Below are 16,264 nucleotides of genomic sequence, written 5' to 3' on the forward strand. Positions count from 1 at the left end.
ATTGAGATGCACCTTATAGCAATGGAATACACAAATGTAAACACGCCCGTGTACGCCACAACGAAGCTTTTCATCTTAAGTCGCGCATTTGCATAATCCAGTTACAGTTCTGACCGAGTGACCTACAACATATACATTTTTCAGTTAGTGTGTTTTTTTGTTTGTTTGTTTTGCATCGTTCTAATTTTTAAGGATATGGCCTATATGAAAATAATATTTTTAATTTATTTTATTTGAATAAATTGTAATTTATTTCATTATAATTATAATTTATTTTATAATAAACATCTCTATTTTTTTTTTACGTTGTCCTATTATAAAATTTTAATTAATTTATTGAGTTACATATAAATATATTTATCAGAATTTTTGTTTTTTTCTTCTCTGTAAGTATAAAAAAGAAATTAAAAATGATGCCTTTTTCAAATATAACCTCAGACAATTTCAATTAGCTATGGTATTTTACACACAATCTGTAATTGTTTTATAACAAAGAATCGTTGTCTTCAAATAACTGCTGTCACAAGCATGTTTTCGCCTCACATCTCCACTAGGCGGCGCCTAATATTTGTTTAACGCTTCTTGTGTCTAGTCGGATTCCGATTGGTTACTAGGTCAAAAAGGCGGCTCTGATGCGTTTCACCAATGACAAGATCGACCGTAGGTCTCCGTATTTGCTGGAAAACGCTCAGCACTCAATGCCCATTGGATGTTCAGCATCTTCCGTTCCTCTTGATTGGACTTCGTGCTTGTCTCTCACCTTGCTAGGATAAGCCATTCAAACTGCAACAATGAAGCATTACGAGGTAAGATATTGTTACTGATTTTCAGAGTTCTCATTTTATAGGCGTGTGTGTCTCAGTTGATGCTATTGAGATGAGGAAATGATCATGCCGTGTTAAAATGAATGATAAGGACACTACTGAGGTTGCAGATTATAGAGAATAACACCCTATGTGACAAGCTCCTCGGCCTAATAGGAAATAATTGCTTACATGTGGAATTAATAAACTGACAAGAACACACACGCATTATGATAGATCACAGATTATGCATACTGGACTGAAGTAGGAATGGGAGATGTAGTTTTTGCATTAAATGCTCGCCTCGACCCAGAGAGAGTCTGAAACAACCCCTGTCCCATATTACGACACAGTATGTGTAATAGGGATGTCGCTTGCAACATAAGAGGTAGTTGTTGCGATTAAATTCATCCAAATAGGCATAAGTATAAAATATCAATGGCTTTTCAGAAACGAAATGTAGTTTTGAGTAGCTCGTGTGCACCTGACTGACTAGTGATTTAACGTCCCTTGTATTCACTAGTCGTTCGGTGTTTCAATTTCTGACCTAAAACAAGTGTGCTGTGACAGGACGGTGAGTATTCACTCAATAAGTGTGTTCATGTGGGACTCGATCGTAGAGAATTAAGTCAAATCATAGCTCTCCATAAACCCGGAAGTAGTTGAATTTTTCTGTTTGCTATTTGTGCACATCAAACCTGACTAACGCAGAACTAGTCTTGAAGGATATTTTACATGCTGATGTAACACTTTGGCACATATTGAACATGTAGGACATGTTCGGTCAAAGTCTTGTTGATAAAACTGACATAAGTAATGTTCTATGATGTCCACAAGAGGACGCCAACGGCTTTGACGATCTCTCAGGGACATAAAACATATAATTCATCGTATTAAGTAACTAATAAGTCAAGAAAGAATGGAAGAGGCGAATAAAACTAACATATACGATCAATAAGAGGTACATTAATGTCGATGTTGAGCGCGCGGAAGTCACTCACGTGCTTCTCTTTGGACGGTTTAACGGTCGCTGCTGCTGTCTCGTGTCTGTCGTTCGCCTCAAAGTAAACTTTAAAGTAATTTTAGTCCTGTTCCTCGCAGTTCTCATTCAGTTGGGGTTTCTCTCGGTGGCAGTGGGGTTTTCCTCTAGTATCATCTGCTCATGCCCTTTCAAGTTATTAATAATCTCTCTCTTCCTCCTTCCTAGAATAGCAACGCTCCAAACAGTGTGCGCTATCTGATAAACCAATGAAAATCAGGGTAAATTTTCACCGCAAAATTTTAAAAAGGAAGTCTATTTTTGTAGATTTTTATTTTATTTTATTTTTTTAACGATAACATTCATTTATTCTGATTTTATATTTGACGAATATGATAAAGTATTAGTTTTTAAATTAATTATTGCATATAATTACGATAAAAATAATTTTAAAAAAAATCTGAAAATAATGCAACATATGTTTACAAGCTAACTTCTTCCTTTTGGTTATTATTTTTTTATTTTTTTATTTATTGTTTGTTTGTTTGTTTGTTTGTTTGTTTAAATATGACCAGGTCCCAGTTACATTAAGACTAGTCTTATAAGTTAGTCTTTTTTTCTTCTTTTTCTTTAAATCTGTGCCTAATTTTTTTAAAGTCAGTTACAAAACAAGTACATTGACCTAATTTGATACTGAAAAAAGACTGACTGCCCTTTGACTAACTGATTGTGGGCATTGTTGGGGAAAGTTACTTTTCAAAGTAATCCCTTTAAATATTGCATTACTCCCTAAAAAATGCAACTGATTGCATTAGTTACTTTTTATGGATGCATTATATTAGTTTTGCATTACTTACTCTCACCTGGGCTGGGCTGTTTGTTTTAACAGCAAAAAACAAAACAAAAAATATATTTTTGGCACCAAAAGTGAAATTATTAAGATTCAGAGCTGATTATAAATGTGATGTTTTTCTAAATTTTTGCTTATTAGTATGGTTGAATTGGCTCATTGAAGGTCAGCAGCGAATATATATTTTTTTGTAAATACAAAAGTAATTTGTTACTTTACTAGTTACTTGAAAAAAGTAATCTGATTACATAGCTCAAGTTACTTGTAATGTGTTACCTCCAACACTGCTAGTGGGCCATACTAGATCTTAAGACACTGTCTTAACATAATGGCTATGTTTATGTAAACATATTTTTGTGAGAATAACCTTTACATTATCATTATACTGGCAGATATATCCCAGTACAATGGTGCAGACCTAAAATCTTAATACTGTAATGGTTCTGGTCTCTCTAGATGAGAGCATGGCTGGGCTCTGTTGCATTTGTGTGTGTGTTCATGTGTGCATCCATAAGGCAAGTTATAATTAGCACATATTGGGATGACTGGAGAGGGGTCACGTTTCCCCTGGAGGTTCAGAGGAAAAAAGAGAATTAGGTGCATGTGAGTCAGAGAAAGTGCTAAAAGTTTTGTTTAATTGTTTGTGCATGCGTTTTTAGGAGGGCTGTTGGCCAAATGTACAGGTATAGATGAACAAGAGGGTGACAACAACATAGAGGAAGGGGAGGGTTGAGTTAAAGCGAGGGGGAGAGAGAGAGCGAGAGAGTGGGGGCTCAGACAGACAGATTTATTTCCACAGCTGACAGTAAAGCTCATGCTTTCCAGAAAGTCCTGCACTCGTTTCTGGAGGTGAGAGAGGGGCTAAGAGAGGAAAGAAGTTTAAAAACTCAGAGAAAGTGGATAAATAAAGCAGACAATATGGATGCTTTGGCTTTAGAGGCCACTCAGCCCAAAAAGGCTACGAACGGGGCCATGCTGGCAGCACCCGGGCTTCCCACCCCGGCCAAACGCAAACCTGCTAAAAAGACTAAGAAAGCTGTTGTCTTTTTCGAGGTGGAGATTCTGGACGCCAAGACGAAGGACAAGCTCTGCTTCCTGGACAAGGTAGGAAAAACACTTGGCTGCATTTGGATATCTGATGTCCTGTATGCATTACCCCATCTGAAACCATTTTAAACAACATGATCTCATGCATAATTATGCACATGCACATTTTACAACCTCATATTAATTAAAAGACAACATGGGATGTTTGTGCTTTGAAAGGCTTATTTGTCGTGCTGCAGCAGTGTTATTTTACTATCATTAATACATTATTATTATTATTATTATTATTATTTAAAAATATAAAATTTTATATTATAACTGTTATCATTTTATATATATATATATATATATATATATATATATATATATATATATATATATATATATATATATATATATATATATATATATATATAAATTTTAATTATGTTTTATATTTTTGTCTTTTCATTTTAAAGTTTTTTTTTTTTTTTTTTTTTTTTTTTTAATGTGTATATAGTTTTTATGAACATCTATTACATTAGTACCCCAACTTAAACTACACAAAATTAGAAATGTTGCCTTGGCACCTAACTGAAAAAAAAAGGTGTTTTTTTTTTAAATATTATAACATTTATTAACATTTACTTTAAGAAACAAAAATGTTTTTTGATGGTTTTAGTTTTAGTTAATGATAATAATCCTGTGCAGCAAAGCAATTTATGAACTGCAAAAAAGCTAAAATACTATTAGAAATGTGAGAATAACTGAATAATGAAAAATGGTAACCAGTCTGTTATGAACTTTGCCTTAAAATGACCTAAAAATCTTCCAAATCAGTGTTATTTTTCAACTACCCAGTTATAGATACTACTTGTAACATTAGCTTCAGTCAATTCACGTTCCATTTACTCTTGATTATTTTCAAATGATTAAACACATTTTTCCCGCTGTAAAATGTGAAGTTCTCATTCCTGCAGTGGTGCTATCTATAGAAAATGTCCGGGCCATGCGCTGTGTGCTCATGGTTGTGGTTTACTCTTGCATAGAGCTGTACCTCTGGCTTGAGGTCTTGCTGTAGTCGTCCCTGTAAGGAGGTGCCGTAATGAGGCCTCTAGAATGTCAGGAGCCGCGCTGCAGGATTATCGAGGATTGCACTCGTATGTCCTTGGATTAACTGCCGCTTCCCCTGTGATGTCACTGCTACTGGTGTTGTGATGTCACAGAGGAATGCTAGCCTGCGGTGATGACGTCATGCATACAAGGCAGAAAGAAATGACCAGCTCAGGAAGATGCTTTAATACAGACTGTTTTAATATATACTTATCACAGAGAATGACGTTGAGTTTACTCAAGGTGCTTCAAAGGTACTTTCAATGCAAAAAAAATGATAGTAATAATATGTTGGTACTTTTTGTAAGTAAAAAGCCTTGCATGAGAACGGTGAGCACCAAGGTTGTTTTTGATCCTTAAAGGTGCAGTAAGCGATTTCTGAGAATCAATGTTGAACACTGTTGATATTTGAAGTCAACCCAAACAAACACACCCCTCCCCTCATTGATCCACCCCCAAAATGCACGGTGCCAGAGTGGGAGTCTCTTTACCATAGCAGAAGTGAAAATAATGCTTCATGAAAATGACAAATGAACAACAAGGAAGAATAAAAGATGAACATACTAGGGCTGGGTATTGACACATCTTTCACAATTCGATGGATTACTATTCACATGGATTCAATTCGATTACGATTTAGATTATTTTGGATGTAGTATTTCAGTTACAGTACATGGCAAATTTTCTAGAGAAGGAGAGGATGATCACATGCGCTCGTGCTGCCGCTTCTCTTTAACTGAGGCGCTAAAGCGATCTGTCACGCCACATTAAGCAGCGCCAAAACAGTATTTAATTTTTGAATCTCATAATAAGATGGACGTCATTTGAAATCTGAGACTTTGCTTCATATCAAAAGTAACAAAGCACAAAGATTATTGTGATTTATTGGATGGGAGGCGCTACATATTCTGCTCATTCATCAACTGAAAACAGACTAGACTAATCGATTCTTGGGATTTAATCGTAAAAATGAGAAATCGATATTTTTTACCCAGCCCTAGAACATACAGTACACAAGTATATAAGCAGGAGTTCATTGTTAGTCAGCAGCACCTCACACTCTGGCTTCTGTTTTCAGGCCTTCCTGCTTCAGTCTCTCCAGTGCTGGAAAGCTTTTCTAATATTACCATGGGTCGTAAAGTTCTTGCCTGATTATAACCCTACTGAGTTTTTCTCTTTTGTAATGTCTCTCAGACATCTCTTTCTACATTCTTTCTTCAAATCTCCCTCTTGCTCACACTCTCCCCTCCCCCATCGTGACACGCCCCCTACTGCTGATTGGCTCACTCTCCTACCTCATTATGAGTGGACACGCCCCCTACTTTTAATTTGCTCACTCTCTTTCTTCCCCATCATGTGTGGACACACCCCCTACAGCTGATTGGCTCACTCTCTTTTCTCCCCATCATGAGTGGAAACGCCCCTACTGCTGATTAGCTACAAGAGTTTTTCAAAAATCGCTTACTGCACCTTTAACACTGTGAAACAGAATCGCAGACATTTCTTAAGCAGGAGTGTCATATTGCAGTGGTTTTGATGACAAATACATATTTGACCATATTCATTCCAGCACTGAGGTCTTGCATGTTCATTAAGTTTTTGGAGTATTTAGGATCATGTTGGTTGGAGAAAGAGGGAAAATTATTGGCATTGTGGGTTTGGAATAGCATTTCATGTCTCAATTATTCAGTTGGTTTCACATTCAGCAGTTATTTTGCTATACTGACAGAACATGTACAAACATTAGATCTAGCAGTTTCTTGGAAGAACTGTTGAGGCAGAAGATGTTTAAAATCTCCCAGTTGTTTGTTAAACTCGACACCAGACCTTTTGTGAGATCTGGTCAGTTGGTCGTGTTTGTGTTTGCGGGTCTGTTTGTTTGGTGTTTTGTTTGTCTCTCAGAACAGCTGCTGTACTAAAGTCATGGTGTCTGGGGATTGTAGCTAAATTTACCCCTCATTCAGACACACACTCTAACATTTGTTTGATTGGCAGGTTGAGCCCAATGCCACTATCGGGGAAATCAAGTCCATGTTCCACAAGAGTCGTGAGTATAAATGAATTTCTGATCTTCGCTCAGCTTTAACTTCCATTTAAAAGTTTGGGACTAGTAAGAAAGACATTTATAATGTTACAAAAGATTTCTATTTTCAATAAATTCTGGGGAAACAAACACTTCCACACTTTTACATTAGGATGATTTCTGAAGAATAATGTGACTCTGAAGACTGGATTAATGAAGCTGAAAATTCAGCTTTGATCACAGGACTAAATTACAATAGAAAACGGTTATTTTAGAGTGTAATAATATTTCACTCTTACTGTGTTTTTAATCACATAAATGCAGCCCTTTTGTGAGCAGAACAGATTTCTTTCAAAAACAATACCGACCCCAAACTTTTGAAAGGTAGTGTAAGTTTAAAATGTGTATTTTACTGTGCTGTAATTGTTTTCTTGTATTTTCCATGTTTGTTTCAGACCCTCAGTGGTATCCGGCCCGACAGTCCATTCGTTTGGATCCCAGTAAGTATTGAACTTTTGTTCTACATGACTCCATTATCTCGACTGAGTGATTGGACCTTAGATCTGAGTCTGCTGACATTTACTGTTAGCATGATAAGAGATCAATGCTGTCAAAGCTCTTGCAGACTGTTTCTGAGTATTATAGAAGTTGTCTGTGGTGTAGGATTAATAAGATTTACACCAAAATCAATATTAGGTTTTTACCAGACGGCACTAGATACTGTTTTTGGAGCAAACTGCTTAAGTTAAGCTGGAACCTGGTTAAGTTAAGCCAAACATTGTACTGAGACTGTTCTTTAAAGGGATAGTTCACCCAAAAATGAAAATTTGATGTTTATCTGCTTACCCCCAGTGCATCCAAGATGTAGGGGACATTTTTTCTTCAGTCGATCACAAATGATGATTTTTAACTGCAACCGCTGCCCTCTGTCATTGAAATAATTGCAGTAGATGGGAACTTCATCTATAAGAGTGAATAAACCTTGCATAGACAAATCCAAATGAAACCCTGCGGCTCGTGACGACACATTAATGTCCTAAGACACGAAACGATCGGTTTGTGCGAAAAACCGAAAAGTATTTATATAATTTTTTACCTCTAATACACCACTATGTCCAACTCCGTTCATGACTCCTTTAGTGATGTCTGATCGCGCTCTGTCAACGGCAGTGATGTCTGACACTCATTGAAGTATATGCGCGAGACATCACTGCCGTTGACAGAGCGCGATCAGACATCGACTGAAGAAAAAATGTCACCTACATCTTGGATGCACTGGGGGTAAGCAGATAAACATCAAATTTTCATTTTTGGGTGAACTATCCCTTTAAGGGGTTAAATATAAAGGGTAGATTCTATTGTACATCTGTATAGATGAAGGTTTCTATTAGTAAACATTTGCTGATGCATTATGGGATTGTGGTGCAGAGGGGAAGTCTTTGAAGGACGAGGACGTGCTGCAGCACCTGCCTGTGGGAACCACTGCAACCTTCTACTTCAGAGACCTGGGAGCCCAGATCAGCTGGGTCACGGTGAGAGACCACACACACACACACACACACACACACACACACACACACACACACACACACACACACACACACACACACACACACACACACACACACACACACACACACACACACACACACACACACACACACGTTTTGCTATCTTAGTGAGGACATTCCATAGACGTATTGTTTTTTTATACTGTACAAACAGTACATTCTCTCCCCCTACACAACCCCTACTCCTAAACCTAACCATCACAGGAAACGTACTGCATTTTTACAATTTTAATAAAACATTGCTTAATATGTTTTTAAAGGGTTAGTTCACCTAAAAATGAAAATAATGACATTTATTACTCGCCCTCATGTCGTTTTACACCCGCAAGACCTTCATTCATCTTCAGAACACAAATTAAGATATTTTTGATGAAATCCGATGGCTCAGTGAGGCCTGCATAGCCAGCAATAACACTCCCATTTTCCAATGCCCAGAAAGCTACTAAAGATATATTTAAAACATGTGACTACAGTGTTTCAACCTTAATGTTATGAAGCAACAAGAATACTTTTTGTGCACCATAAATATCAAAATAATGACTTTATTCAACAATATCTTGTGATGGGCGATTTCAAAACACTGCTTTATGCTTCATTCGAATCATAAGTTTTGAATCAGTGATTCAGGCGCATATCAAACTGCCAAAGTCACATGAAATATTGAAGTTTCAAAACACTTATGACGTAACAAATCCTTGTTTACTGAAATCATGTGATTTTGGCGCTCTGAATCACTGATTCAAAACAAAAGATTCATAAAGATTCGAAGCTTCATGAAGCAGTGTTTTGAAATCGCCCTTCACTGGATAATATTGTGGAATGAAGTTGCTATTTTGTTATTTTTGGTGCACAAAAAGTATTCTCGTCACTTCATAAAATTAAGATTGAACCACTGTAGTCACATGAACTGTTTTAAATATGTCTTTAGCTTTCTGGGCATTGAAAAAGGGAGTGTTATCGCTGGCGATGCAGGATTCACTCTATCTTAATTTGTGTTCTGAAGATGAACGAAGGTCTGACGGGTGAGTAATTAATGGCATAATTTTCATTATTGGGTGAACTAACCCTTTAAAGCTATTTTCAATATGAGGACTCCTGAAATGTTCTCATAAAACATGTTTACGTCATAATACCAGTGTAATACCTGTGTCATTGTACAAATTTGTGTCCTCATAAATCATGAAAACAAGCACACACACACACACACATAGTACGTATAGTACGTTCAATTGTTCAGCTGACAAAACATTCAGTCGACAAAAACAAGTTGTGAGTTGTGAAAATGACACGAGAACAATCTTTACGCCATGTTTTAATGATGTAGAGGTTGCGATAAGATTCCAGCGACAAGCAATTTTTGTCCACATCAGATGTGACATGACTACAAGACGTGACAAAATCAATCAAATATCTCAGCCATTCAGAAGAGTGTGGGCAGAGTCTCTCTGAAAAGCACACTGCACTCGCAGCCAAATGGCTAAGTATATAATCATATTCATAAATATTACACCATTTTAACATTATTAAAAATACATACTGAGTGACTGATGCAATCTTTGTCATAAAATAGACACAGTTTGAACGTTCTTGGTTCATTTATTTTCAAGATCTGAGGAGAATTATTCATTGTCGCTTTTATTATGGCTAAAAACTTCACGCAAAATGATATTAAAACTTGCATTAAATTCAAAAGCACATAATCTGTGCTTGATATCATCATTGTCATACTCTGTATGTTCTTGTTCCAGCTGTGAATCTAAGTCTATCCCTCACAGCTTAGCTTTCATCCACATTTAATTTAATATAATGTCTAACCTGACTTGTAAACCTCAGCCAGAGCTCAGTGTTTACTAATGTTGTAATTTCACTCGATTATGTGCATTTATATGTGCTTATGTGAGTGTTTGTGTGGCTGTGTGTTAATCTGTCTCTCTTAACTGGTCCGTTTAGTGTCTGTCACATTATCTCTGTGAGAGCATGATATATTTATAACCTGGAAACGTGAACGTGTTTCCCGACAGCTGAGGAACTCGGCTCATGAGCGCGTTATAAAGCTTATGTGCTGACGCTCTCTCTCTCTCAGGTGTTTCTGACGGAGTACGCCGGCCCTCTGCTGATTTATCTGATGTTTTACTTCCGAGTCCCGTTTATTTATGCACCTAAATATGACTTCACCACCAGCAAACACTGGGTCGTACAGTAAGTCTTAACACTTTAGCAACAAATGCACAAGAAAATGCTTTTCACAGCTGACATTTAAGAAACATCTTTGATCTGCTCCATGCAAATGTTAATATCCATATAAGTGTCACATTTTGCCACAGTAAAAGCTTCAGAGGGCTGATGGGTAATTCAATGTTTTGTTGTTGTAGTTTGGCATGTATGTGTCATTCCTTCCACTACGTTAAGAGACTTTTGGAAACATTGTTCGTCCATCGCTTCTCGCACGGGACTATGCCGCTCCGCAACATCTTCAAGGTGAGATATACGACTTCAGGACACACACACATACACACACACACACAGTTAGTATATGTTGAATTCATCCGTGACATTTAAGTGTTTTTCTTATTATGTATGTACATATATTTACATACTAGATGCATGCAAATGCTTAATATGAAATTCAGTCATATTGCTAAATAATGGCATAATAAAGATGTCATCTTTCTTCGGATGTGGTGCATTGTTCAGGAAATGATTAATGGCCAAACAAAACCTATATGATTGATTCATGTTGATCGATTTAATCTTTATTTCTCTCTGAGCACACATCCTGCACTGGGCTTATATTACGCTTAATAATAAGAATAGAGTTAATAATAGTTAATAATGCAGTTAATAATAGTCTGCTCTGATTGGTCAGATGGCCCAGTCTGTTATTGTGATTGGTCTACTCAGCCCAGACTGAGCCATTTGACCAATCAGAGCAGTGTTCAGCCCCAACAAAATGTTGCAAAACGTTTTTTAAATGGAAATGGTGGTGAGTTGAACAACCTGTTCTGATGACGCAAGTAGGGCTGTCAAATGATTAATCGCGATTAATTGCATACAAAATAAAAGTTTGAGTTTGCCTAACATATGTGTGAGTACTGTGTGTAATTAAAATATATATATATATATATATATATATATATATATATATATATATATATATATATATATATATATATATATATATATAATATACAGACAAATTAATGTATATATTTAAGAGAAATATGTTATTTATGTACAAAATATTTTTTATTTATATATAATATAAAATATATAAAATAATAAATAAATAAATATACTTGGAAATATTTCTCAAATATATACATGAATGTGTTTGTATTTATATATACATAATAATTACATTATAAACTTTTATTTTGTATGCGATTAATCGTTTGACAGCCCTAGACGCAAGAGTTGCAACTTTGGCAGCTGAGAAGGCCATTCTTTGTGTTCTTTGTGAAGAATTGATCTGCTATATTTTTAATATAAAACTCTTACGACAAACATGTCTTCTGATATCTTCAGTTGTTGCATATACTGAGATGCAGCGGACACATTTGTAAACGACTTTACTTGGGCCCATTGTGTGAGCTGTCTCTTTAATACAGTGTGGTTTATATACATGTTGCTGCTGATTGGTCTGACATTTTTGACACACCCACCAAACAAGAGAAAATGCATCTCAAACCCCATTGCACACCATTTCCAGATAACATGCCGTTCAACCCGGAAACTGTAGCAAAATGTTGCGCACCGGTGTGAGCTTGAACATGCCCCTGTTGTGATTGGTCTACTCTGCTCTGATTGGTCAGATTGCCCAGTCTGTTATGATTTGATGCTGAAAACACCTGATGCTATATCTGAACTGCAGCTCTTCCTCAGCATTTTTTACATGTAGGTTTGTGCAGGAACCAACACTGGAATAATTCTGCCTTCACATGCGATCCGAATTACCATAATTACGAGTTTCCTAGTTGAAAATTGGACATGAACGCCCTCTAGAGTCGTATTTACCACTGGGAAGCTCAGGGATCATTTTGATACCCAATTTTCCTGAATTGTACATCCTATAAACTCCTATAAAGAATACCAGTCACAGCAGCAGTCCACCATGGTTAGTTTTTTTCACAGCTAAATGGTCTTGTCAGTAAAATAATGCATATTTACATATGTAAAAATCATTTGAAGCATAGTGCATGTTTTATAAACAGGTTGCTGATTCTGGAATTTTGGTCAAATACAGGCTATTTTAGCTGACTATATAGCGCTGTGAGTGTTTATATAGTTGTCAATAAATGGGATGCTAAATATCATTATGACTTTAAGATTTTCCCAAAAATAGGGAAGATTAAATCTGGTGTCATCCATAATTCCTGTTCTTTTCGACAACAAAGCACTTGAATGCGATAAGGACGTAATCATGACTTGGAAGTGGGAAATTTCCGATAGCAGGTGAAGGCAGCATTACTGACTCGTTTCAGCAGTTCAGAATCTGTTCTTTCTTTTGGAAGAAAATAACTTGATTTATCTGCTCTGTGATCTTTGAAACTTTGCAGACCTACATTCACAAACCGCTATATTACAAACTACATGAAAGGGAACTTCTGAAAAAGCATAATTGGGGCATTTTAATAAATTCTCATTCTTCCTGTTCAGCCTGTCATAGTAATATTTTTAGCTATTATAGCAGTTATATTAAATCATGTCATTGTGTGTTTTTACAGAACTGCACATACTACTGGGGATTTGCAGCTTGGATGGCTTATTACATCAACCACCCGCTGTACACGCCACCCAGTGAGTCCTTACTAACCGCTTTTGGCTTTATGTACTACTTTCTGCTTTTTTGTTTTTGCATTTATTTATAAATTACACTGGCATTATCTGGTGGTGTCATTTCTGATGTCAGCAGATTACTGAAATGTGTGTTCAGCTTTACGGCTCACGTTTTTGTTTGCATTACAGCCTATGGAGAACAGCAGATCAGACTGGCCCTCATCGTGTTCCTGGTAAGATCAGCTCTTATACAGGATAAGTGTGATACAGCATATCCGTGTCATAATATGCGTGATGAAACTGATCTCAGGTCAGAGCTCAAGACTAATGATCTTTTTATGGCCACAGTTCTGTCAGATTGGAAACTTCTCCATCCACATTGCCCTGAGAAATCTCAGACCACCAGGTGAGATCCCAAAATGAAATTCTGGTTTAGGTATTCATATTCTGTGACACAGTTACTTGGCTCATTATTGAATCAAGACTGCCAAAAGTAAGGATTTTTTTATCTTCTGCAGGATCTAAGACCAGGAAGATCCCGTACCCGACGAAAAACCCCTTTACCTGGATCTTCCTGCTGGTCTCTTGCCCCAACTACACTTATGAGGTCAGGAAGATCACGTTCAACTCAGATGCCTGAATCTGCCGTTTTATTGAAAACTGTGCTGATTCGGCATCTGCTTTTCTTTTGTATTCTGATAAAGATTTTAAACCAGATGCTGTGACATTTATAATAATTACATTCTGGCATAGATTTATTCTTTGGATCAGGTTGAATGTATTATGACCTAACCTGACCCAAACTAATTGTAACCTCACAAGTCCAGCTCATACGAACTCAAAGAGGTTTTCAAATGTTGTTTAATCAGGTTAGTGATCAGAATCAGCAACAAGACCAAAGTTATATATCAATAAAACAAAACTCTTATGTAATATGTTTGTTGTATATGTGAACATATGATGGTATTTTGACCAGCTGAGAACTCGTGAAGAGCTTATAAAATGTGTAAAGGAGTCAAAACAGCAGCAGGAATCCCTCCGTCACACACTCTGCTGTGAGATGGTACTGATGCCTGTACCGAACTGTGATGGGAAACATCACGACTATGATGCGAAAAACTGATATGCGTGAGCATGCTGTCCTTTTTAGGGTCTCATCTTCCTGTTTTTGGTTAGTTTAGATGTCTTTGGTCCATGTTGCGTTCATATATCATTCGAACCACACCAGAGTTTGTTTGGAAGTGGGCCGAGACTCATCCTTAGTGCGGTTCAAAAGCCCTGAAAAGATGTTCACATTTGGCATGTTTGGTTCGATTAAAACAAACCCTGGTGCAATTGCTCTGTTAGTGCGGTTCATTTGAACGTGTGAACGCTGCCATCCGAGCCCTGGTGCGCACCAAACAAGTGGGCTGAGACTGCTGAAAAGATGGGTCTTGATCCGCTTCCAAACAAATTCTGGTGTGATTCGAATGAAATGTGAACTCAATGCAGACCAAAAACATGTAAACGAACAAAAACGGGACAATGAGACCCTAAAAAGGACCACATGTTCTGCACACATATCGTTTTTTCTCATAGTAGCAAGTTTGCCCATCACAGGCATCAGACGCCTGTCTCCATGCAGCAGATTTTTTGTGTGTCCCGCCGCTCTTTTGACTCCTTTACACATTTTATAAGTTCCCAGCTGGACAAAATTACCATCAAATGCAGGCTATGCACACAGAACAAGCACATTTTGCCCAGCACACAGCATTGTTTTGGATGTTCGGTAAGTTTCGTCTCAAAATAGGCAATACGCCAAAATCCGATCAATCCGGTTTTGATCATAGACCAGGACTATTTTAATCACCGAACCAAAAGGCATAGGGCTGATTAGCATTCAGATTGCCAAAGAGTGAGTTCACACTTAAAATGTGTAAAAGAGTCAAAACAGCTGCAGGAATCCACGCATCAGATCATTTGTGTGTGTGATGGAGGGAGACGTGCATCATCTGATGCCTGTGGTGGGCAAACTCTAGACTATGACTAGAAAAAGCGATAAGCATGAGGATTCTTCCTAGTTTTTGTTAACATGTCTTTGGTTCGTGTTGTGTTCATTTATCATTCGAACCACACCAGAGCGGACCGAGACTGCTGAAAAGATGTGTATCGGTCCGCTTGTTTGGTGCGCACCAGGGTTCGGATGGCAGCGTTCACACATGCTCAAATGAACCGCACTAAAACAAACCCTGGTGCGATTGCTCTGTTAATCAAATCAAACATGACAAGTCTGAATGCAAGTGTGAAGCTCATGAAAAACATCAGGAAACACCTCAACTCTTAAGACAAAAATGGCATTGCATGAATACAATACTTATTCATATAAAATAATTCATGATTTTTCACAATGCAAAAATATTATAATGGTAGATTGCAATGATGACCACCCCTCCCAAAATTTGTCATTGTTTGATTTTTTTTTAACTTATTACATTTAATATAGTAATTTTTAATTATTTTCATTACTGTAATGCAGAAGAAACATATTAATGTAATGATTCAGGGAGAAATGTGCTTAACTATCATGAAAATAACACCACAATGCAAAACAATCTTGAATATCTCAATTTTCATTAAGCAAACAATTTTTTCCCTCTTTAATCCTCAGTGTGTGTGTAATGATTTGTGTTATGTGGCTGAAGTATGTTTTATATCATGAACTGAATTTCCTCTGGTCTCTCTGTGTGAACGCAGCTGGGATCGTGGCTGGGCTTCACTCTGATGACCCAGTGTCTGCCCGTGGCGTTCTTCACCCTGGTGGGCTTCATTCAGATGACCGTGTGGGCGAAAGGGAAACACCGCAGCTACCTGAAGGAGTTCCGCGACTATCCCACGCTCCGCTCTCCCATCCTTCCCTTCATCCTGTAGGACAGTCACGCAGTATTCCTCTCGTCTTTTTAACCTTTCTTCTCTCGTCCTCCTCGTCTCTCTTTTATACTGCACATGGTCTGCCTCCATTCGTTTTACATCCGGCATTTGTTCACTGCTCATCTCTTAAAACGGACTGATTCTAAATAATAATAAAGTCTACTCCGATCCAGAACCTCGAAAGCTTCATTCTAATGGCTCAATATGTTGGAAATC

General features: G+C 37.2%; 1 protein-coding gene across 2 annotated transcripts; it reads left to right on the top strand.

Annotated features, from left to right (window-relative positions):
- The first annotated feature begins 676 nt into the window (after positions 1-676).
- tecrb (trans-2,3-enoyl-CoA reductase b) lies at positions 677-16,054 on the top strand. Of its 2 annotated transcripts, XM_067405397.1 has the most exons (12): positions 677-806; positions 3,686-3,736; positions 6,767-6,818; positions 7,250-7,294; positions 8,223-8,326; positions 10,449-10,564; positions 10,738-10,843; positions 13,090-13,162; positions 13,331-13,374; positions 13,490-13,547; positions 13,660-13,748; positions 15,875-16,054. In XM_067405397.1, exons 1-12 carry the CDS (start codon positions 792-794, stop codon positions 16,046-16,048), a joined length of 927 nt encoding a protein of 308 aa, XP_067261498.1. In that variant the 5' UTR covers positions 677-791; the 3' UTR covers positions 16,049-16,054. The 2 variants fall into 2 exon arrangements, with proteins under 2 accessions (XP_067261498.1, XP_067261497.1); XM_067405396.1 differs by lacking the exon at positions 677-806 and having other exon boundaries at positions 3,468-3,736.
- The last annotated feature ends 210 nt before the right edge of the window (positions 16,055-16,264 follow it).

Source organism: Chanodichthys erythropterus, chromosome 12, assembly GCF_024489055.1.
Source record: "Chanodichthys erythropterus isolate Z2021 chromosome 12, ASM2448905v1, whole genome shotgun sequence".
In the NCBI taxonomy this organism is placed as follows: Eukaryota; Metazoa; Chordata; class Actinopteri; order Cypriniformes; family Xenocyprididae; genus Chanodichthys; species Chanodichthys erythropterus.